The following is a 25,872-nucleotide window of genomic DNA, read 5'->3' on the forward strand; positions in this document are numbered from 1 at the left end:
TGTTTTAGTAGTAGTGATCCCCTAATGAAAAATAAAAAAGACATTTTCAGGCCTTACTGTTACACAGTGAATATACACATGCATAAAGATTTTATACACTATATCCCAACGTAAGCAGGCAAGAAAACTTGCTCCAAGGGATTTCTGCATTACCGTTAAGACATGCACTGTTCAGCAAGATGTACTTTAAAGAAGTGATTTGATTAGATATATAATTAAACTTAAAGTACTTGAAGAGTTCCCTAATGCACACTTACTGCATTTTGACCTTCTTATAATCCCAAGTAACACCTAAACTATGAGCCAGAAAAGTTGGACACTAAAAAATGGTCTGACATTTTATCTACCAAGATGTGGCAAGAACAGAGAAGGATGATAAAGGCCACTAAAGGCCACAGGGAGCCACGCATGGGCCCTCAGGTAATGCTAACACTTTCTTAAAGGGGAAAAAGGCTGTATATAAACTTTATTCCAGATACCAGGAGTGTTTTATCTGCCGACTCTTACATAATCCAAGTCTGTATTACTTACTCTGATGAAAAATAAGTAACAAAATACATAACAATCTTAAAATGTTAGAGTTGAAAGGTAAATTGGAGCTCATGTGGCCCAAAGCCATTATTTTTTAGGCTAAAAGACTGAGAACTCAAGAGATATAATAAAACTTGCCATGATCACATAGCTAGTAATAATTTTAGCTTAAAACTTGGTCTTCTAGCTTCAACTTCCTGCTTTTTCCTACAACACCATGACCCATGAAGATGTGCATAAAATTATTTTTTGTTTTCTGAGGGAAAAAAAATCTTAAATTGTAAGATATAAATACAAAGTAATTGAACATATCAAAAGAAATAAATATGTTTGGTGATTTGTTTAAAAATCTTCACTTATTCTTCCAAGCAGCTGTGAGAGAACCATTTTCAGTAATCTGCCTGAGAAATGACGCAAACTTTCTTGACCAATAGACAATATGCATTGAGTTATACTCAATACTTTCTTATAGCAGGGGTATTTCAGTTAGCTATTACTACATAACAAACCACCCTGGGTGGCTCTTCTGCTCTATGTGGTATGAGCTAGGTGTTAGGACAATTGGTGTCACCTGGAGGCTGGACTGGACACTCAGCTGAGGCTAAAAGTCTAGGACACGTGGAGAGTTAGTCATCTAGAGGCTTAACCAAGCTTGGTGGGTCTTTGGCTAGAGGCCTCAGTTCTTCCCCACATGAACTTCTCCATACAGCTGCTTGTGCTTCCTCATGGCATGGCAGCTGGGATCCAAGAAAGAGTATTCCAAAAGCAAGAAACTGCAGCTACCAGGCCAATTCCAAGGGCTAGTCCTAAACCTGGCATGGCATCACTTCTACTTCATTTTATTCATCAAAGCAGTCCCAGGCTTAGTTCACAGTCTGTGTGGGAGGGGACTAGACAAGAGCATAAATAATGAGAGGCCCGGTTCATCGAGGGGTTGTCAAAGTAACAACATGAGGACTGTTAAAATCCTGCTCCAGCAAAATATTTAGAGAAGACTTACACTGAAGGAGGGAGGTGTTAACCAAGAATACTGTATTAGAATATGACAAATTCACATAACCCTAAAATTTAAGTATAAATTGCAAAAACCATTGCATTAATCCTACATATTCTTTGTGCTACACTGGATGTGCTTTATGGAATTCAAATGAATGTTGTGGCATTATTTTCAGCTGGATATTAATTTTTAATAAATATATTCTTAAAAAATGGGTATATGTATCTTATGAACACACTTCTGAATTTATAAGCTGCAAAAATAAACAAATTTAATTTATTAAATGTGATGTGGGGTGGGGAGGAGACAAAGACCAAGTTCCAAGACAATTAATTCGATTGTATGCTTTGTAGATTACCTGGTAACCTACGTTTTATCCAAATGCCACCTGGGACTGAGCTTGGTAATAAAGATAATTTAAGTGGAGAAGTGGGGGATGCAGAAGTACTCAGAAGTATGTATGTGTCCATTCTAAATACGCTCAAAAGCAAAAAATGTAGCAGAGGAGTAGGGATCTAAGTTTCTGAAGTTCTGCTATGTGCTACATTTATCACATTATTTCATTTAATCCTCTCAAATGTCTTGTGGAATGGGTATCATTATCCCCATTTAGTAAAGGATACACTGAAAACTGTAGAGCCATAGTCACACACTTAGAAAGTGGAAGAGCAGAGAACAGAATCCATCTGTTTGGCCTCAAAGCCTATTTGCTCGACTATATCACATAGTTTTTTATGGTATCTACAAGGGATGGTACTAAATTCTACTTTATTTCTGATTGATCTCTATTAAAAAATAGTTTTTAAACACTTTACTGTTCTCCATTTCCAGAGTCTTATTCATTATTAACTATTTTATGGAAGCAAACATTTACACAGTAGAAATCTGACATTTAGAGAAACTCTTCAGTTAATCTTTCTGAATTTAAATCATGCTCCTCCAGTTGCCTTTCATCTAAATTTGTGATTTCTTACAGAAGAGCATACATGTCTAAATACTAATGCTTTAAAAATAAAAGAGCAAGAAAAAAAATCTCACCTTAAATCTACACTTTGTATCACAGCAAAAGGAATCATAGTTTTTTAGGCACTGGCTTCAATGTCCTGGATTATGTCTTCATCATTCTAACAATTTTGAGCTCCTTGTGAACCAATACCATTAAACACACAGTTATCTCCCATGACACTTAGCACAGTGACCTATACATGGCATGTATTGAGTGCTGACTGAATGAACAAAAGGAGCAGAAAGAAACTACCATAACATTGAATATTTTATAATAAAAACAAAATTCCAACCAACCATTAGTTACTTTCAATATTTGGTGACATACAATTACAGCAATAGTATGCATAGTAAATGCATGCAAAGATACATATTATTTCTATTTAGGAATATGTACAGTAATGCCAAACTCCAACCTATTCCTTGTTATAAGGAGGGCATAAATTTAGGACATTTATTTTGGAAGGGGATAAAGGCAGCCAGGAAAGGGACTTAAAAGAACTCTGAAGAGGGCTGAGTGTTGGAATCATCTGAGATGTATTCAAATACTTATTTTCATTCATTGTAAAAAGGTATCCTTATAAAAATTAATATTGCAAAACAAGAGACGATCACCATCTCAAATTTATATAGCAAACAAGACCAGAATATTCGGATAATTGCTAACAAGATGTCTGATCATGATAGAACATGCTGTAAAGAGAGATCAAAGGACAAGACATCTAAGTTTGAAAATATAGGAATTACAGAAAGGAAGCAATCTGTTTTAAGGAACTGGTCGCTGAAATTCAAAATAAGAAACTATGGAACGCTATGCCTAATCACAATGGGCAGGAGACAGAAGAACAATAAATTATATCTATGACCCTATGTTTCTAAAGTGGCCAGCATTAGAACAGGTGTGTAATTGTATGAAAGTAGCATTTTAGAACAAAACATTACAAAAAATGTTTCTGCCTTTGCTTTTTAGGGAAAACAACAACACCTGGAAATTTCTAGAGCAGTCAAGCTCTGCTTTGATTTACATGTCAAATAAAAGCAAAATATAACCACGTAAGTTACTTAAAACCTTATTGGTACTTCACTATTTTCAGATTCTACAGGTTATAAAAACAAATGTCTGTGGGAAATAAAAATTTTAACCACTGAGATATTACCTAATGGGATAACCATCAGGTCACAGTACAGAATTAAGAGACTATTTAAATTTACAGTGTCACTGTACAAGCCCACGTACCACTTGGAAAAGGAATGCTGACATCTAAACCCCCCACATATATCTAGGCAATTTCTCCACCCACTAGTTAGTGTATAAGGAACATTGCTTTTCTAAAAACATTACAAAATTGACACTTCCATGGGCTTTTAAAATTTACAAACCAGGAATCGTAGTAAAAACAGTGACAGGCAAGGATTCGGTTAAGCATTGATACAGTCATTTAAAAACCTGCTAAAAATGAATTTAATTCTGCACTGTGTTCTAAAATGCAAATTCAAGAAATAAAACTTCATATACCTGACTAATTTATTATACATGTAAAGTACCTGTATCCTCTTGTTTATATACAATCTGACTTCCTAATTCTAGATAAACACATGCTAATGGCCTGGAAAAATACTAAATATATAAGATTGACTTGTAATTCAGCAGCTAGATTTGCTTACACATCCTCTTGATATTAATAGCAAGAAAACAAAAGAGACTGTCATAACTAAAGAATCTTTTCCCAATCTCCATCAGCACCCACAATATCTACCACTTCACGGCTATACTGCAACTGGCATATCTAATAAGAATTGCTCTGTGCCATAAACAAGGGTAATATCTAAATATGAACATTATTCAATTTTAAACATGAAATTTTATTTGCATTCTGATGAACAATTTTGAATGATTTTTTATATTATATGCATAGCACCAAAACCTAATAAACGCTTAAGTCTAATTTTCTTTTTCTATCTAATTTGAGAAAATTGATAATCTAAAAAAGTATAGGAGCATATTTTGGAAAATTATTACATTATTTATATGTTGTGAAACCTTCAGTATAATAGTAATATTTGAGACATGTACTTAAAAATGTTCTACACATTAAAATATATAATTCTCCCTTGTGGTACAATTACTCAAAAATAAATTGATAAAATAATACTAGTAATAATATATAATAACAGAAAATATACAATTCCCCATTCATATACTTCTGAGTTAATTTTCTAACTGGCAAAGAGCACAGATGATTTTTTTCACTCGAAGGATAAAATTATGTTCATCTGGGAGCATATTCGTAGCCTAAGTTTCTGCTACATGCAAAATGCCAGGCTTGGTCCGGTACAAAAGAGAGCTAATAGCCAAGTAGAAGAAAAAGATACGTATGAATAACCACAATTCAAGAACTCTGCGGTAAATGCCATAGAGTAATACAGAAAAGGAGCCATAGGAATTTGAATGAGGAATATGCTAGTTTCAGCTACAGGAATCAAGGAAGTGTATCCTCCTTTGGGGAGAAGGAAAAATAAAGAAGTTCTACATATTTGTGTAGGGACTGAAGCAAGGAGAAGAGGTAATTTGTTAATTATCAGTGTTCACACTCCTTAATTATTTTGATTTACTGAGCTAGGAATGGGGCTGTCAAGGTATAAGGGTAAGGATGGGAGAATGAGGCTGGGATGGAAACTGACTCCTGTTATAGTAATCTCACATAAATTTTGGAATATTAAAATGGCTGTGGAAAACTGAAGTAGGCTGGGCTCTCAAAGAGCTCTGTCTAAAGATATACCTGCATTTACAGATAAGAAGGGTTCTTTCTGCATAGTGATAAAAGTCGCCTTATCTACTAAAAGGATCCAAACAAAATCTGGAACTCAAAGTAACTCAAGGAAGTTAAAACTCCCAAAGCAACTTCAAAATTGAAGGGAAAATGAGCAGTAACCATTTAAAAACATCTCCCAAAAGTCATTAATAGTACCAAGTAAATCTTTGCTAATTTATAGCTTTATATATACATAATTTAACCTACCATGAAAGTACAAGTCTCTCTCCAAATTATCCAGAGAAACTAAACATTCATTAGGCTATGTGAAATAATATACAAGCCATCTTCAATAACAACATATATTTGGAAGGATTCAATTCAATGCCACTATTATATGTGTTTCATTAGTATAGGGAAAAAAGTGAAAGGAAAGCTGAATAATTTTAATCTATAAAATTATCACTCAGAGAAAAATGAGTTTTTAAAAGCAAAACAGTTCATTATTTCTAAGGGGTACCATCCATCCTGATACTTTCCATAGTATATTTTTGATATAAATAATTCCAAAGGAATTAATTCTTTAATTATTAGGTACAAGAAATTCCTCAATATCTGCAGTGTAACTTTAAAAATGTTTTAGGTTTTAAAAATATAAAAGCCATCCTTTAACATTAAAAAATTAACCAACATTTTAAAAAAGACTTTATAGTACAAAGTGTTTTGTTTTTCCATATCTATAAGGCAAATCACTGCAAAACTTTGCGGTCAGATACCAAAGGCTATAAAGGATTACATTTTCAGTCTCTATTCAGCAAGAATTTGAAGCAGATAATGAAGATACCACTGCATATTTTATATATTACCTTACATTTATGACAACTGTATATTAATACAGAATATTTTTCTCTGCTTTAATACTTTCTTTCAATATATAACGATGAAAACTTAGCCAATAAAAAAAAAAGCAGGGCCGTTACAATAGACCTAAAAAAATCATTAGCATTTTCTCAGCTTTAAATGGAAAAAGTGTTGGTTGCCTAGCAAACAAATTTTCCTCTGCCAAAAAGAAATAAAAATTATATCCTAACCAAGATGGGTAATTAGGATGTAAACAAATATCTCTAATTTCCATTATCATACACAGAAAATAATATATGTTGTTATAATTTTAATCGCTAAAAAAGCTGCAGTTCCATTTAACAAATAACTTTCAGTGTCTGACATTTAAGAGAAAAGGCTTAAGATCCATGCTTCACCAGCTCTATGAACATGTCACAGCAGCATTTCATTTTACAGTTAAAAGGTACCAGTAAAATACAACCATATATATGTATGTATATATACGTGTGTGTATATATATGTATATACACATATATATGCCAACTTTAAAATTTTTAACTGTAAAGCAAAAAGAAATCACTGAAGGGGAATATTATATTTTAAATGACTTACCTTTCGCCCATCACTTGCATGGCAATTCACATTTAGAGGAGTCAGTAAAGCCATTAGTTTTTCTTCATTACCACTCCTACAAAAAGGTAGTAAGTCAATTCCTATAAAATTATAGCACTTCTTATGAATGTTTAGGGATATTTTTTACAAGAGAGTAGAAAATGATATGGGCTTGCTTTGATTTCTTTAATATGGTTCTGAATGAATCTCTTTTGCTTTATTCAATTCAATCAATATATTCCTAATAATTCCTGTTAATCATCATCCAGTGGTATATCATAGATAAGGTAGCTTTCTACATTTTTGTTTTATTTATCTGCATAAAGTCACCTTCTTAATTACAAACAAACTTTACTCTGATAAGTGATCTAAAACACTGGAGTTAAAAACACATATAAAATGCTGTAAAAAGCTAATCAATTAAATTATAAATGAACAAGAACAAAAGAAAATGGGTGAGAATTTTAACATTTACTTCATGCCCCTCATTCAAGCTTGGCTAGAAAAATTTCCAGAGAAAAATAAAGATATAGGTATTTAAATACTCCAAGAATATCATTCGAAAAGCTCGGCAACTCGGGTTTGCAGTTACCTTAAGAAATGTTCCAAATAAAATTAACCTTACAATCATCACCATATTGAAAGACAGTCTCATTTAATACACTAATCGTGCAAAATAAAGTATACAAAGATTTAGTATAAGGTCTTACCCGCATTATCGTATAAAATCCAAGCAAGACAATAACATGTTATAATTTTTACAGTCCTCCACCTGCCCTCCTCCTTTTCTCCCTTAAATGCATTATACTCACTTAAAATGAATGGAATCACTTACCTAGCAGCTTCTAGGAGTTCGTCTTTCTTGTATTCACCTAGATGATTGCAAAATATCATGCTGTTAGCATTTGGCAGAAGACAGATTAAGAAATGCAGTAGGCAGCAAATAGAGAATTAAATAGAAAAGAACAGAAAAAGAGAGTCCACACCCCGCTGGGTGATGGAGCCGTGACGTTAGCCAGCTTGTGAAGGCAGCATCACCAGTGCCTTGGAGACGGGCAGCAAATTGACGCAGCTTCTTGTCCAATCCTCAGATGAAATAGCTTTCTTCAGACGACCAATGAATGCTAAATCTCGTGTCCAGAAACACATTCCCTCTGATAACAGCATGCCAGTTGAAGACAATGTCCCCTCCCCCCTTTTCTATTCAGGCTGTCACAGTATACTTGTGAAGCATAATACATTCTGAGACAAAAGCAAAATGTGGCTCTTTAAAGGTACAAATTACTAGTCTTCAAAAAACCTCAGTTTTATTTGTAATGACATGGAAAGTTTTGTCAAAAAAAACCACACATTAATTACCATTGCTGAGCTTTATAGCAGAAGAAAAAAAATATCAGGATCAAGAAGCCTTTGCCTCGATAGGGTAGGTCTGTAGACTAGAAATACGTGAACTACGTACCAAATGCTATGAACCCCTTGGAGGCAGTGCTCTAAAAACCAAAACAGTGAATACATTCCTAAATGACAATAATATTCTAACGTGCTGCAACCTACACTTTATACAAATTCAATACCAAAGTTTAACAACAATGAATCTTAAAAATATTTTTTAAAAGGAGACTGGGGTCTCTGAGAATAAGCAGACATCCAACTATTAAGATGTGAATAATTTTTCTCCATTCTATTTTTTAATATATCACAGACTGAAAATAGGTATATAATTTAGAATCTTCAATACAAATTTCTTAGGGCATTCAAGAACTAACAAACAAGTCTTTGCAAGCACAACTGAAGGAATTTTAGTAATATAGAGTTTGCTCACTGAATAAATAAAAGGAACAGCCAGGACCATGATTCAGCTATAATATGCTGACTCAGTTTGCTATATCATTAAAGAAATAATTATACAAAATGTCTAAGCAAGTAATTATGTGAAGGCAAATATTAAGTATACATACAAAAAATAAAATTTTAGATGAAAATGTTATAATTCTATTAAGAAATAAGCTTAAACTACTTTAACAAATCTTATCACTTATAAATATGGATTTCTTTGCATTTTGTTTATTTTGCTACAGAATGCAGAATATTGATGCAAATTTTTTTCCTTTTTTCTTTTTTTGCGGTACGCGGGCCTCTCACTGTTGTGGCCTCTCCCGTTGCGGAGCACAGGCTCCGGACGCGTAGGCTCAGCGGCCATGGCTCACGGCCCCAGCCCACGGCATGTGGGATCTTCCTGGACCAGGGCACGAACCCGTGTCCCCTGCATCGGCAGGCGGACTCTCAAACACTGAGCCACCAGGGAAGCCCTGATGCAAATATTTTAAGGACATCTCAGGACCATCAAGCACATGTTTAAATTCTATAACCCTTCATTAGCAAATATTTCTTTAAACTTTTGTCTTGATTCTTAGATTAAGATTTTATTAAAATCTAGAAACTGTAAGCAGTTATTTTCAAATAAGGAAAAAATTGTTAAATATCTAGTCTCTCCTAAGGGAATTTTATATACCAATAAAGTCACGGGCTCAACAATATACATGGATAAGCTAGAATGCATGCTTCATGATAAGAGTCGGTCTTTCTAATTTCCCATGTATTGTATTCCAGATTCTTTAACTGATTGACAGTTTAAGATTTACATTATTCTAATCCCCCACAAATAAGGTTCTTTCTTCCCAAAACCAAAGACCTACCTTTATTAAATATTTTAGGTGGCAATATGGAAGTGAATGAGTCAGTTTAAGAATCTCCTTCTGAGATAATGGTATGACCCATACCCTCAAACGCCTTAAGAATCAAGAGCAAAATAAGTGAAATTATGGGATAATCTATAAAAGTCATTCATTTAGTCAGTCAGCAAACAATTATTTGAAAGGCCTATAGGCCAGATTCAAAACCAAAAAAAGAAACTATCATCTCTAAACTCAAGGAATAATAGTCTATTAAACAAGACAAACAAGTAAACAAACGATGAGAGTAGGAAATGAGTCTTATGCTATGAAGAGTTTAAAGGCTAGTCTAAGTAGGATTAATAAGATGCAGGATAATTGTAGTTCAAGGAAGGTTTCCTGGAAGAAGGAAAACTTGTGCAGAGTTTTTAAAGGAAGAACAGGTGATCCTCCGGTGAAGAAGCGTGAGGGAGAAGGAAGCAACCAAAGTAAAAGAAATGAGAGGGGCAATGGCTGCTCAGTAAACCTGAAACAAAGCACATTTGCAGGGGAATGGGTAAGAATGAGGCAGAGAAGAAATAGATCACATGAATGGCACTCTAAGAAGTTTGAACTTTATTTTGAAAACAATGAGGAAATACTGAAATATGTTAACAAGTAGAGTGCAAAGTATATTTAAAGATCTATATGCTTTGTGATTATTTAAAATATTCCCATATTCTACTCCAGTGAACTTTTCTTGGGGAGGAAAGTGGCCCAAACGGGGTAAAGGGAGGTGAAGACAATCAATTCTGACACAGTCTATATTTTGGTGTAAGTATACATTTCCTGATATACAGTAATCATACTGAAATTGAGATCTGAAAGCAGCTACTACTGAAATTGAAGTCATAGTGAAACATGACTTCAGTAAGCTAGGAAATAAAACTGCAAAGTATCTGGCATCTCCAAAGTTCACATCAGTCTACATACATAAGCTTCTCATCAAGTATAGCTTGATATTTTCTCCAAAGGGCACTTTTTGAAAAAAAAAAAAAAGTTATTCCCTCATGGATAAACTGATAATAAACCAAAGCTTTCAAAAGGAAACATATAAGTGCACCCAACAGTGTCAGACGGAGGTATTACAAATGACTTTCTACTTTCACTGTTAGAGTTCCTCGTACTTATTCAGCTTTTCTGCAATACATTCCAACATCCACTATCTGGTGCCCGAGGACCACCATCCATAAACATTCAAAGCTATTTTTCAAATGCTACATCGCAGAAATAAGTAGCGTAATGAACTTAGAGTCCCTCACACACTCTGACAACAAATCCGAGCTGCTTACTTAACAGTGGAACCCCTAGTTCTATTTCATTTTAGCTGCGAATCTGAAAATATTCTGGCTGAGACTCCGGTGCTCTGCGGACCATTTATATTCTTTAATAACATCCAGATAAAGGCTAGCAATAGATCAGCCAGAAGGGAAACTAGGCAATTATAGTCAAGATAATAGCAGCCAGAAACGGAGAAAACAGATGGCTTAAAATATTTTTCTTTGATTAGAATAAAATAAGTGGGGCTAAAAAAAAAATAAGCAAGCCACAAAGTTTACTTTCCAAAATCTGAACTGTTTTTATTAGTAAACTAAGTATTGATAGGATGCATGTAAAGATAAATACACACACACACACACACACACACACACACACACACAGTCGGGGGGCAGAGATATGAGTTAATGTGTTAAAAAGTATCAATATGTTATCAGAAAGAAGGTTAAAAATGAAAGTTAAAAAATAAAGGTTAAAAATAAAGCTCCCCTTTGTATTTCTCTGAGGTAGTTAGAAACAACTTCTCTTTCACTTACTGTGAAGGCAAAATTACTTTTTGAATAAAAATGAATAAAACCTGAATCAATAAATAGACGTGATAATTATTGACTTATCTCAATTTCAACATCTTAAGGGGCTTTCGTTCTTTTCTTTAGCAACTGACAGGATCAAAGCAGACTAAGTTTTCTAAAAATAAGTCATTTGGTTTTGTTGAGATGGAACAACATGGAAAAATTATGAACACAGAATCATAAATTCTTAAAGCAATAAAGGACTAAAAAAGAATTTTGACCTTTCTTTTCTCTACTTTGAAACCATGCATAATATATGCCTATCAGTAACATCTCTTGTTATATGCAGTGAGGGGGGGGGGTGTAACTTGAAAGTCACCTTTCTCCTGTCACCTCATCCCCAATTTCAGAATAGCTTTCCTAAGGGATCATCAACATATTATTTACAGTTAATGAAACTGACACCAAGACAATTAAATGAATTGCCTAAGGTTTCACTGAGTATTATTCACTATCTGTCAAGCCCTGAAAAAAGGCTAACGTGAGCAGAAACTAACCAAATCTGCGTTTTGGAAAAATCGATGTAAACAAAAGAGTAACACAACAATAATAGTAATAAAACAATTTTAAAACCAATGACAACAACTAGCTTTAAACAGGTTGAACATATTTATATAACATAAGCCAAATATTTCCATCAAAACTACTTTAAAGCAGGGAACTTTCACATGAGCTTGTAAACATGGGCCAAAAAAAAAAAAAAAGTTTTACCTTCTAGTTTGTTTTAACATTTTGGACCAAGGGAATAGGTAGGAATGAAGACAATGTATTCCAGGTCTATTAAAATGACCAATACATTTTGCATTTCCCACAGCATGTGTTAATTCCTCATGCTTTAGGTATCTCAAGGTAAGAGCTACGTAAAGACTTCAATCAAGAATCTCAATTATCAAGTTTAGGGACCCTTTTGTTGCTGAGGGCTAAGTAGTACCATGAATTGCTAATTCTCATATAGATACTTTCTCATCAAGCTGCCAACAAATACAAGAGATGAACTGATTCTCGTAACTAAACTGACAGCCAATATGGGGAATAAAATATTAATTTGGGTGACATAATCCATTGTGTTTCCACGAATAGATTTGATATTTTAGAAGCAGCCACGTAGTTGTGGAAGGAATTTCACTGAAGCACCAGGAAGTAATCTAATCTCAAGATGTTAAGCTAGGTCTTCCACCAAAAGCAATTTTCAGACAGGCTGGTATCTACTATATGTACACATGGCCCCAGGAATGATCTGCATCCTCTCTCTGAAATTATTTTTTGAATTACTTATTTCAATTGTCAATTGAATTATTATTTCGTTCTCTGAAATCTTTCATAAATATTTTCAGGACAATGTTGGGAAAAAATTACAAAGTATTAAGAGTCCTCTATGCCTTCTTCCAACTTCTGAAACCTATCAATCTTCCCACTCATTCTGATTCTGGCTTCAAAGTCCACAGCATTAGAGAAGTCTAGAATCACGATCAAACTAAACGCTCCACATCGATTCTAAACAAGGAATAATTGGGGGCTTTAAAATTTTAGGCTTGAATAGAGTATTTTCCTGGTGGAGATCCTTCCTGTCTTCTGCTCCCTACAACTCTGACCTTTCTAATTCGCTAACATTAAACCTGTGCTGCAGTACTAACGTAAACTCCAAGCTGGCTGTCCAGTACAGTGCAGCTTGAGAAGAATTTTCCAGTTCTTTAGAAAAATGGAGGTGTCCCACACATCCTGCCCTGCAGGGCAGCTGAAAATCAATTTTCGAAGATAAAAGGCCCCCAAATGCAACTATATTATCTTATAATATTTAAACGATAAAAATTATAATGTATTACATGTTAACAAAAAACCTAAACCAAGGTCCTAAAACATTAAAAAACACAAAATTACACTCAGACATAACAAAGGCTCTGCAAAAAAACCATATAATGAAGTCAATAAATGATTGTTACCAACCAGTTTCTTTGTATGCAGTAGTATGTCTTCACTTAGCCCCAGTGACATCTTAGATAGGCATCCCATTTATGGACACTTAAGTGGGGTTTCAAATAATTTATACCTGCTTCTGACATTCTGTCAATTGTATTTGGAATGTAACTCAAGACTTTTCACAGATTTGTTTGTTTGTTTGTTAAAAACGGAAGTATTAAAATCTGGGACATAACTACAAACACACACTGGCCAAAAAAATATTGTATTATAATATATATGCATTCTCTAAAGTTTGGTATTAAAAACCAGGAGAGGTATTCCTAATGCACATTGTTAACCAATGAGACATTCTGCAAACTGTGCCTGTACTTTAAAAGATCTTTTGATACGTCACAAAGAAAATAAGAAGGGAGGGAGGGAGGGAAGGTAGGAAGGAAGGAATGAGATCTCATTCTAAGCATGTCAGATTGTGATGCCATGTATGGTGTGGTATCTGGGTGCTTGGAACGCCCACCACTGCTTAAGCCATCAACTATCTGTGTAAATGGCTGGTCAGGGCTGAGAGAACTGGGATATTGATTCTTTACTATCACAATGTTTGCTGTCCAAAAATGGTCTGGTAAAGTAAAATAGTATTTGATCCAAAACAGGCCAATAGTTTTACATTCTTTGCTCTATATCAGGGATCCTTCTTCTATAGCAATCAACCCACAATTTCTTAGGTGCCAATTCAAAATCCCCAAAGCTCTAAAAATTCATTTGGCAGCAAAACTTGACTCACCTGGTATACACAGCTATCATATACATTAATGTTTGATTATAGGGTTAAGCCCAGACTCCTCTGGGATATTTTATGATATAGTACATGTGCTGTGTCTTTTAATATTTTATTTACTCACTGAAGTACAATTTACATACATTAAAATTCAACCTTTTCAAATGTACAGTTCTATGAATTTTGACAAACTTATACAGCTGTGTAGCCACTATCTCAAAATTTGAACATCTCCATCACCCAAAATGTTCCCTCAGGCCCCTCTGTAATCAATCTATCCCAACCCAATAGCAACCACTAATCTAATCTTTCTCTGTAGTTTAACTTTTTATAGAATGTCATATAAATGGAATCACAGGATATGTAGACTTTTAAGTATGGCTTCTTTTTCTTAGTATAAATGCTTTTGAGATTCATTCATGTTCTGGACTACCAGTATTTGTTCTTTTTGACTATCAAGCAGTATTCCATTACATGAATGCACCTGAATTTGCTTATCCATTCACCAGCTGATCAACATGTGGGCTGTTTCCAGCTTTTGGTGATTATGAATAAAGCTACTGTAAAAATTCAGACAGGATTTTGTATGGACCTATGTCTTCATTTCCTTTGGGCAAATACTTAGGTGTGTGGGTGCTGGGATGTACAGTAAATGTATGTTTAACTTTATAAGAAACTGACAAATCACATCTCTTTTAAAATTTGAAAAATTCTTTATTCTGGAATATAATCACACCACCTACAGAAAGGAAAAAGAACAAAAGAGAAAAAGTTGACTAATGAGAAATATGACAGTACTGTACTGCTAGAAATCTCAACCTCACAGCTAGAAATCCCAATCTTGCCTCTTTTTGAGGGCAATTCACCTAAAAACTGAACTAATTTGCACAGCTTCTAGTTCTTCATTTCTCACTTGTTCTGTCTTTTGTACTTTTTTTGAAATAGGGAGAATATACAAATTTAATCTCTTCATTCAAGGAACTGTTTTGTATGTAGTACCTGCGATCTTAGAGCTACGAGAACACATGAACAAAGCATATTTTGATTTATAGGAACCATACTGTTATCTGTGAAAAGGAAATTACTTTCCTGCAGTCCTTGCTCTTATCAGGATGCTCAGCCCCTCAATGCATCAGCCTACTGAGGGCCAGAAGTTTGGTGAGACACCTATTTGGGATAGTCAGACCTCTGCCTTCTTACACCAAATATAAGGAATTAAGGAAACTAAGGCTAATGCAGAAGTACAAGTGACTACTTTTTGAATGATGTAAGAACTGTCTTGTCTTCACTGTAATTATTGCATATGATTGCATTTTATTCTTTGTATATTTTGTCCTGTTTACAAAGTCTCTGAAAGATGTAGTAACTTTGCAATTTTGGTCTTTTCAGGAAGCACCAATTATGATTTACTTCTTTAAGCTGCAAATGCTTATTTTTTTCTTATATTTCCCCCAAAGTATCACTAAATCTCTTATTCAGGGTTAGAGTTAATTAAACTTAGTGAAGTCTGAGTAATGGTATTTTATCCTGGGCATAATCTTTCTCATTCAAACTCTCTCTCTCTCTTTTAATGCCACTCATTTATTAGTTCTCCTTTGAATAACATATTTATTTAACAAATATATATTCACTATCTATAATATGCCAAGTATAACACAGCTACTACTACTGTATCATGTACTGAATCTTGAGTTAGTAGGACAAAAGTGATGGACAGAGCTAGAACACGAGGAACGGTATCAAATCCATAGAATATATTATTCATTTAGCACGTTGCAATGCACAGCTGTCACTGACAGAAGTATATCACATGTGTAAACATTATCTGTCAGGTATGTTAAGGAAAAGATGTTGAGGACCACTTTCAGAAGATGACAGAGCTAAGCACTATGTTCTTAAAGCTTTGAGATATTCACCAGACAGTGAGAGAGAGATTGAGGCATTGAGTGTGTGTATGTCTGTGTTAATAAAAGATTTAGATCAGGTAAATAATAGTTCCTAACTTTGGGGGGGGTCACGAAGCACTTTAAGGAGCTAATGAAAGCAGCTTTAGACCCTCTCCGTAGGGAGAAAATTCTTTGCACATATGAAGATAAACTCAAATTTTTGCCTACAGTTTTAAGAGTTTTTACAGAATCTATGGAGTCTATGAAGTTAAGAACTGCTGTTAAAAAAAAAGAACTGCTGTTAAAAAAAAAAAGTACCTCTGACTTACACTCATTGATTCTAAATATAATCTTAAGGCAAGCTTGGCAAGATAAACTAGTTTGATATCCTTATTTTATACATGACTCAGTTAAGACCCAAAATAAGTAAATAACTTGCCTAAAAATTTAAAACTATACAGTGGCAAAGCTAGGACAAGAATCCATGTCCTTTGCCAGTATTTTTTTTTTTTTTTGCGGTACACGGGCTTCTCACTGCTGTGGCCTCTTCCATTGCAGAGCGCAGGCTCCGGACGCGCAGGTTCAGCGGCCATGGCTCACGGGCCCAGCCGCTCCGCGGCATGTGGGATCTTCCCGGACCGGGGCACGAACCCGTGTCCCCCGCATCAGCAGGCGGACTCTCAACCACTGCGTCACCAGGGAAGCCCAGGTTGTAGAGTTTAACATGATTTTGTAAGGTATAGGAACTCTTCGTTTACTTTTCTTTTCTTTCTTTTTGAGCAGGGGAGTAAACTAAGTAAAGCTGAACTTAACCTGGTAGCTCAATGAACTAAGACCTGGAGACACTGGGGATTAGTTACAGGGCTATTGTAGCAAGATGGTGAGAAGAAAAGTACGTAAATGGTGGCAGTAAGAATGGAAAGAATGTCAAGTAGAGAGAAGGCATTGAATGCATCACAATGCAGCAGAGCTTATATTTGATGTGTTAGTTTTATGTGTCACCTGGGATATCATGCTATGAATGGTAAAATTTAAAATATTTACATCTCAATCTTAGATTAATACTTCACCCAATAATCTTTCTGAACATGCTCACAGTAGCAACACTTTGCTAATTCAGCTTCTGCTTAATGGATATATTACCGCAGACTCAGACTTCATATACTGAGAATGTCCATTAAATTAGAATAATCTATTTAAATAATATATCTAATTTATTTAATTATTTAGATGTTGAAACTACAATCTTTGATTCTTGCACAGCCAATTTCAAGACAGACATTGAGAGTTCATAGTTCACCTAGGAGGCGTTTCAGACATATTAAAGAAAATGTTCTCCAAGAGAAGTAGTTTTAGAAAAAATAAAAGACTATAAGAGAGGTACTAATGTATAATGTCTAGAAGGCCAGTTTGCTCCTTTCCTGAGCATAATATTAGCTTAAAAAAAAATCCAATACAGATGAGCATTCACTTAATTTACTTAACTACTTTCTTATTATAAAGTTACTATAATGGGCTAGTGTACTAACATGATAACCACTGATTTTGACTTTCTTCTTAGACTTTTATCTTCTTTTCTTATTTTGTTCAACTGAGAAGGAGATATATGAGGAAGTTTATTACTTCAGAAAAATATGGAGGAAAGATTTTAAAGTTGAGGAAATGAAGAGGACATATTTGCAATTTTGGGGGAAAAATTATTCCGTAGTATTTTGCTTTGGGAAATTGTTTCAAGTCTGTCTAAATGTAAATCAGGAAAAACATCTTTATTTGAAGTAGCAAACTGGGGAAACAGAAGTAGATGTTCAATTTCAGATAATCTTAAAATTACATATCTTACTGGGATATATTTTCCTATGTATAGAAGCAGGAAGCCACATGTCAACTGTACATTTTAATTTTCTTACCTGGAATATATTTAACCCCATCCCTTAGTATCAGTTTTATTGTCTAGTTCCATTTTTATTTTAAATATCTAGCAAAACAGGACAGCAACAATTCTATCAGAAACATGTATAAGATAATTGTATATCAATAATAAAATCTGTGTCAACAGATTTGACATGTGTCATGTCTTTTGTGTGTGCTAATATGAATTTCTTAGCAGAAATTAGATTTATATCAATGCTTGATATTATCTTTTCAGTAGATGGTTATTCAGAACTTCCTTGTTCCTCTTATATTTCAGAAAGCTGCTTGGATTAACCGTGATATATATCGCTTCATGCATACAACCCTGCCACGTTGTTCAAAATATTAATCTGTTTTCCATGGTTAGGTTTTAGTTTTGTACTATCCATAACTTTATTGTAGAAATTGCCTATGAGAGACAATTACTACCATTTCTAAACAAGATGACCAAAGACAGAGATTGCAGGTACTACATATGAAAGTTCCTTGAATGAAGAGATGAAATCTGTATACTAATCTTAATAACAAACAACAAAAATTAATTTTTTGAAATAATTTTAATATAAATACTTCACATCAAACATTAAGAAACATTTCTGATGAAAAAAACTGGTTTTGAATATTTTGGTACTTTTACTCTTTGATGGGCTTATTTTTGCCCCCATAAATTTATCAACTACCTTCATATAAAAATTATCACTTAGCCTTATTTAAAAGCTGCAACCATAAAAATTAATTGTCTTGGAAAAGTCAAGGGCTAAATCACTCTAGATAGCCAAGTTTTCAACATACTGCTAATTTAGCATTTTAATTCTCCTGCTCTTGAGGGAATTTCTTTCTGAAATACGTTAAACACTTCTATGCATTCAAAAATGGATTATTCAAAATATAATTTAACATTTCTTGACAAATCAGGGGCAATTATTTTGAACCTAGACCAGACTGTACAATAGTATAGCAAAGCTCTCTGGGCCTATTGAGATGTGCCGATCCAAAATGGCTCCGGAATGCTATGCATTTTATTATTTTTTTCATGTGTAATTTATTTTTCTCTTTCCATTGTGCTAATGAATAATCTCTTTATTTATTTCCTTTTAGTTTAGAGTATCTAAAAATGCTGTCTAGTAGAAACATAATTCAAAGCACATATGTAATTAAAAATTTTCTATTAGACATGTTAAAAAAAGGTAAACGGAGGGCACTAATTTTAATAAGATATTTTATTTCATCCAATATATCTAAAATATTATCATTTCAACATGTGGCACTAGGCCTGTTTCACATGTCCAATAGCCATCTGTGGCCAGTAGCTACTGTACTGGACAGTGCGCATCTAAAACTATCATGAGCTGGAAGATTACAAAACTTGGTAAACACTGTCACTATGGAGGAGCAAATTCCCTCTGAGTGATGTAAGGACTCTCCTAGGTATAAGGAACTCCCGATTCAGAGCATGACTTCTGGACATTTATTTGGTAGGGGTGGAGTGATGCATGGGAGAGAGAAGAAAAGGGAAAGGGAAGTGGAAGAATAAGAGAGAAGGAGAGCAGTAAAAACAGATATAAATGAGGTTGGGAGCGGGAAAGAATCCAATAATGAAGCAGGTGAGAAGACTGGAAACTCAGAGGTGAGTAATACCTAAGAAGTATTGAGCATTAATGACCAGAATAATGCAAAAATGAGGCTTTTCTTAGTAGGTAATCTAGGTCTTTCAAAGATGTATGCAATAATGATGAGAATGCATAGGTATTAAGGACTGAAGAAGCCTTGCAACATACTACAGTATCCAGAGAAAGGGACCAGTATGGTTAATGATGATTCATGGGTATAGCACAGCTTTTTATAAGGCTACCTCATTCGAATGCAAATGCAAAGAAGTGACTAAGAATATGCTTAGATAGTATATCAAATACACCACTAATCACTTTTACTGAATCTTGTAGAGATGAACAACTGTATCAAAAGAAATAGAGACCATTTCTAGTGACTCTGAAAGTCCTGGGCAAAAGACCAAAGGACTTGGTAAATTCATCATTTCTTCCTGCTGAATAACTTAAGAGAAACGGAAATTTGGAAAAAAAAAAAAAGAAGAGCTGGCTATCTAGATAACATGGAGGAACAAAATCTGGTCTTGAGGAACCTGACCATCTTAAGATACAGAATGATGGCAACTGATGGCAAGCATTACAAGAAGAACATAAAGAATTAGGATAAATACAGTGTCCTGCTATTAGAGTAAAAACAAAACAAAAAGTCAACTGTTCAAATATGTAAGTCAAGAAAGACTAAAAACTGGCTTAAGATGAGCCCAGATTCAACTACTCTGTAGCTGGTCTGACAGGAAACTCAATGAATCAATGTGACAAATTTACAAAAAAACACATGGAAACTTATGCTGTATCAGCAGAATTAAAAAAAAAAAAAAGCGTGGGCTTCCCTGGTGGCACAGTGTTTAAGAATCCGCCTGCCAATGCAGGAGGCATGGGTTCAAGCCCTGGTCCGGGAAGATCCCACATGCCACAGAGCAACTAGGCCTGTGCACCACAACTACTGAGACTGCGCTCTAGAGCCCAAGAGCCACAACTACTGAGCCCATGGGCCGCAACTACTGAAGCCCACGCGCCTAGAGCCTGTGCTCTGCAACAAAAGAAGCCACCGCAATGAGAAGCCCGCGCACCACAACGAAGAGTAGCCCCCGTTCGCCGCAACTAGAGAAAGCCTGTACACAGCAACGAAGACCCAATGCAGCAAAAAATAAACAAATAAATTTTTTAAAAAACTGGGTGGGGGGCTATTTGGCTTACAGTATAAAAGACTAAGGTGGTAGAGGTGATGGTTACAGTTATACAAAGGGTCCCGTCTACTCTTGTCCGTATTTCAGAGGAGGCTCTCCAAAAGAAAAATGCTTAGCCATATACAATGTAGTTCCAAAAAGAAGTTACTGTATTTGGCTTAATTAATGGGAGAAATATTTCTAACCATTTAAGTTATTCAACAATGGACTGATTATGGCTGAAAGTTCATAAGGAAAAGTGTATTAATGGCATGTTGGAATTAAAAAAAAAAGACTGAACAGACTTAAAGGAGAAGGTAAAATGCTCTAATTGAGTCTGGATGGTATATTACTGCTGTCTTTAATCTTTTTTCTTCCTCTAACTTCATGACTTTCATCACAAAGATCGGGGTGGTTTGTGCATATGTCCACCGGGGGCACGTGACCTGGGCCTGGCTTGAGAATCACTGGTAAGTCATATCAAGGAGCATTACCATTTGTGCCAGAAATTTTGAATAAATCCTGGGTCAGCTACTATCTAGCCTCGTGAGTTTGACCAAATCATTTAACCTTCCTCTGAGCTTCTTGTTTCTCATTGTAAAATGAGAAAGATAAAGCTTATCTTATGGGTTGCTCTGAGGGTCAGGGATAATATAAATAAAACACACAACAATGCTTTCCTTACAGTAAACCTCCAAGACAAGATAATGATGATGACGATGATGGTAAGAATAATGCTTTTCAAATTTTAAAGCAATTGCTTTACTAAAAATTGTTTATTATTTCCCCCTGAAATCATCAGGGAGATAGGACCTCTTTTTCATTAGCATCAGTGAAAGAATTTTGATTGAAAACATTTAAGGGAACTGAGAGAACAGATTTCTCCATACCCCAGTAACTTTCTCTATAATGAAACGGCTTTAATATAATGAAAAGGGGGGGGCATTTTATCTCACTGTCCTAAACACTTTGCTGGGTCCTTAGAAAGTTGTAATCACAACATGAGCAGAAAGTTATAAAAACTGATGTACAACATTAATCAAGTAGTGGAAAAAATAGAAGGTTTTAAATAATTTCCAAGAAAAAGTGAAAGCTATTCAGAGAAAGATAGTTAGAAAAACAATGCAGTGAATTCTCCCTTCTCTTCCATATCCCAAAGAGATAGAATCATACCGAGACTGATAGAACCTTACAAAGAGTAAATCTCATTTCCTCATTAGAGAGAAAACTTAATTCCAAAAGAAAGATGCATATTTCGGTAGTAAGCTCCTATCATACAGATATTTGATGTTCTGTAATAAACTAATTGGTAACTTACTGACTTCTAGAAGCAGGCTTCAAGTATACCCATGTGTCAATAATGATAAGCCATATTGAAAAATATGAATTTGTTACTATATTTCATACATGTTTTGTTTTTTGTTAATTTTTAACTTTAGATTTACTTTATATTATATATAATGATTTCATAAAATACATATCAATTTTGACATATTTTTACCTATCTACCACAGAAATGTACCAACTCTGCAATGTAGCAATCCTTATGAAATGTGACTAAAGGTTAATATGCACATAGCATGAGGTTTGAGGTAAATTAAAGATAAAATCAATCTAACATTAGTACTATGTTAAATATTGAGGATGTGCAAGTCAGCCCTGCTGATAATGACTGTTTCCAACAGGACACGGACAAGGCCACATAAAACAATGTTTCTTTACAAGGCTGTACCACTGCTATAAAAATGATGGGCAATCCTTTCTTCTGAGTTACTGCTGGTTTCTTTTATTTTCTTTTATAAATTTATTTATTTATTTATTTATCTATCTTTGGCTGCGTTGAGTCTTCGTTGCTGTGCGCAGGCTCTCTCCAGTTGCGGCGAGCGGGGGCCACTCCTCGCCACAGTGCGCAGGCTTCTCATTGCGGTAGCTTCTCTTGCTGCAGAGCATGGGCTCCAGGCACGCAGGCTTCAGCAGTTGTGGCACGTGGGCTCAGTAGTTGTGGCTCACGGGCTCTAGAGCGCAGGCTCAGTAGTTGTGGCGCATGGGACCCGCTGCTCTGCGGCATGTGGGATCTTCCCAGACCAGGGCTCGAACCTGTGTCCTCTGCATTTGCAGGCAGATTCTTAACCACTGCGCCACCAGGGAATCCCTACTTCTGGGTTCTTAATAATGACATCACCAACCTGAGCTCAGAATCAGTGCGGTTAGTTTATTGATTACCCATACCCGTGTGTGTGTGTGTGTGTGTGTGTGTGTGTGTGTGCGCGCGCGCGCGCGCGCGTAGGCGTATATGCCCCCAGTGTATCAGCTAAACACTAAATAAAGCTCAGAAATCTATGATTTGTGGATTGGAGATATACATTTCCTTTTCCTTTTTTCTTGCTTCTTTAGCAGCAAGAAATTAATTAGTATCTTAGAAAAATTAAAGAAAGGGCACATTTGAAACTCAAATCAGCAACTACCTATTACCATCTTCAGGAGAAGGTTCCAAGGTTATACATGCTCTAACTTTAAAAAACAACTAGCAAACCAGTGTGTGCACACAGGCAAACTCACTTTTACCCTCATTCTAGACAGCAACTTACTGTGTTCAAGTTCTGAATAATGATTCTGATTCTGAATAATGATTCTTGATGCCTCCTGATGGATTCAGAAGAAAGTGCTATTGATTCGGTAGAATGATACTGTTCTTGCTGAGAACAAGCTAAAGAAGAATTGTATTTTTTTTTTCCTTTTGCTTAGTTTGCTTATTGCATTTATTTCCTGCCAAGCTTACAGATGACCCAGAAGTAACTGGGGAGTGAAACTGAATAAGATCATTTGGTTTTAGTCTAGGCCGTATTCTTTTGACACTACTGATCAAAAGTACAGAAAAACAAAATATTCTAAATGGAAAAATACATAGAAATGTTAGATAGAAAATACTAAGTCTCAGAAGTGGACAGAGAACAACCCAGGTGCAGTAAATGCTGAGTTCTTGGCTTTAGTAATTCCTGCAGAGAATCAACTGCACCTTCCTCTGTGCTCCATAACACTTTATATATTGTATGAAAAATAATTTGTGGGTCTGTCTTCCTTGCCTAACTTGAGCCCCTTGAAGTCAGGGACCATATTTTATACTCTTTCTCATATCTCCGTAAGTGCTCAATGTATTTTAAAAAAGAGGAACACCTAACCCACGTTCCCATCCCTGGAGATGCCTATGTTTCCTAAAAGGAATGTCTTATCCAGAGGAAGCTCCACTGCAACAGAGGAGTCTACTGTATCTAAGTTTAGAACTAAAAATGAAAGTATTATGAGGTTACATAGGAAACCCCTGAAAAAAACCAATAGAACAGGATTAGGATACAGATTTAGAAAATTGCATTATAAATAAATCAGAATGAGCAAACACAAAATCTGATGTGGCAATCTGAAATTGTTGAATGAAAATGTTATGCTTTTAATTCAGTCAAAAAAAATTATTATAAGCATATACATATAACAGTACTTTCCAGTAAAAGTTTGGCTGCCTATTATTTTTTAGCTTTTTTTCGAACATATCTTTTATTCCTGAAAGCAAGGCAAATAGTTTTGAGGAGAGAGCTATTTGAATTAGTATAAGAAAATAAATAAATAGCAATAGTAAACTAATCAAGCATTTAGTCATTTATGTTATGCAAAGAACTTACTTTTCTCTCTCTAGGAGAATACTGGGCTTATGAATGGTAGGCCTTTATAAGGCTGAATAAAACTCCATTTTATGAATATACTATATTTAGTTTATCCACTCATTTCTTGATGGACACTTGAGTTGCCCCCACCTTTTGGCTATAATAATGCTACTATGAACATGAGTGTACAAATATTCCTTTGAGTCTCTGCTTCAGTTCTTTTGAATACATACCCAGAAGTTGAACTGTTGAATCATAGTCATTCTATTTTTATTTTTGAGGAAACTCCATACTGTTTTTCACAGTCACTGCATCATTTACTTCCCCACCAACAGTGCACAAGGGTTCCAATTTCTCCACATTCTCGTTAATATTTATTTTTTCTCTTTCATTTTTTAAAAAATAGTAGCTATCCTAATGGGTGTGAAGTGGTATTACCGTAAATTTCTTTTATGTTTCTTTTCAAGACTATGTCTAATGCAAATATTTTTAAATAAAAACCGACTTCCCAAGATTCTGTAAATGACTTAAAAATATGGTAAAAAGCAAACCTATCGAAATTTCTCATATTAAATTATGCTTAATAAAGCTGATTTTGGTTTTTACTTGACCTGTGTTTTCATTTCACTGACTTAAAATCTATATAAAAATAAATTTGATAAAATATTCATTTTTTACTATTATGGGAGTATAGTATAATCAGCTGCTTTATGACAATAGGGTATAAAGAAGTATAGTAATTGTGTACTTCTAGCAGGCTGCTAGTGATAGTAGTCCTCCAAAAGAGGTTAAAAACAATACATTTTCTGTATTTTGATTTGAGTTTACATACATTTTTATGAGACACTAAAGTATGTACATTTATTTAGTCATATTTTCTTTACAGTTATAAACCAAGGTTTATATATGCTAGAAAGAGATAGCATGTTTTTACTAAAGGTACCATTATACATTTTAAATAGAGTTTAAAATATCTCCAGAAATGACCTGATGAGAAATTAGAGCTAAAAAAAATGAAAGAAAAAAATGGTATTTAATATTCTAAACTAAAATAAACTGAGTCTTATTTCAAGGACAACATTAAAAAACTTTTTTATACATAAAGGGAACAAACAGTCTGACAAATTACAGCTACGATAGTTCATGACTAGCGGTGTTTATGAAAGATGACATTATTCTGACCCACCCGCCACCATCTCAAATTATTTGTCCCCAGCCCAAATAGCATACAGACACAAATAAACCTTAAGTAATGTTTGTAGAAATCTTGGTGTGACAAAAGTAGATAATTACTTCAAATAACTTAACATTTCTAATTTGTGATTATGTGATAATACATCCATTTTGGAGAAAGCTATAGTTAAGGGTAACTAGCACCATTCATATATTGAAAGTGATTCTTCCCACATAAGCTCTCATTCTGTGCTAGCAAAAAATACTATGCATTCATTTTGAGTAAATGTGGCTTAATTGATAGAACCAGCCATTTGTATAAAGGCTTCTGCAAACAATTACCCAAGAATCGTGACAAGGACTACCTAAGAGTGAGTTAGTATAAAATTTCAGTAAGCTATTTTCAGCTTCTTGACAGCCTAATGTTTTCTCATCTTGATAATCTTAAAAGACTTAAGGCAAACATTTCTATATGC

At 34.7% G+C, this 25,872-nt stretch overlaps 1 protein-coding gene across 1 annotated transcript in view; it reads right to left on the reverse strand.

Moving 5' to 3' along the window:
- TNKS (tankyrase) overlaps nt 1-25,872 on the reverse strand; it is a 176,230-nt gene that overhangs the window by 83,272 nt on the left and 67,086 nt on the right. The window contains exons 4-5 of the mRNA XM_060001288.1: nt 7,577-7,613; nt 6,742-6,817 (exon numbers count right to left, since the gene is read on the reverse strand). Of these exons, the coding sequence (XP_059857271.1) occupies nt 6,742-6,817; nt 7,577-7,613 (113 nt within the window). The remainder of the gene's footprint in view (nt 1-6,741; nt 6,818-7,576; nt 7,614-25,872) is intronic.

Source organism: Delphinus delphis, chromosome 21 (assembly GCF_949987515.2).
Source record: "Delphinus delphis chromosome 21, mDelDel1.2, whole genome shotgun sequence".
Classification (NCBI taxonomy): domain Eukaryota; kingdom Metazoa; phylum Chordata; class Mammalia; order Artiodactyla; family Delphinidae; genus Delphinus; species Delphinus delphis.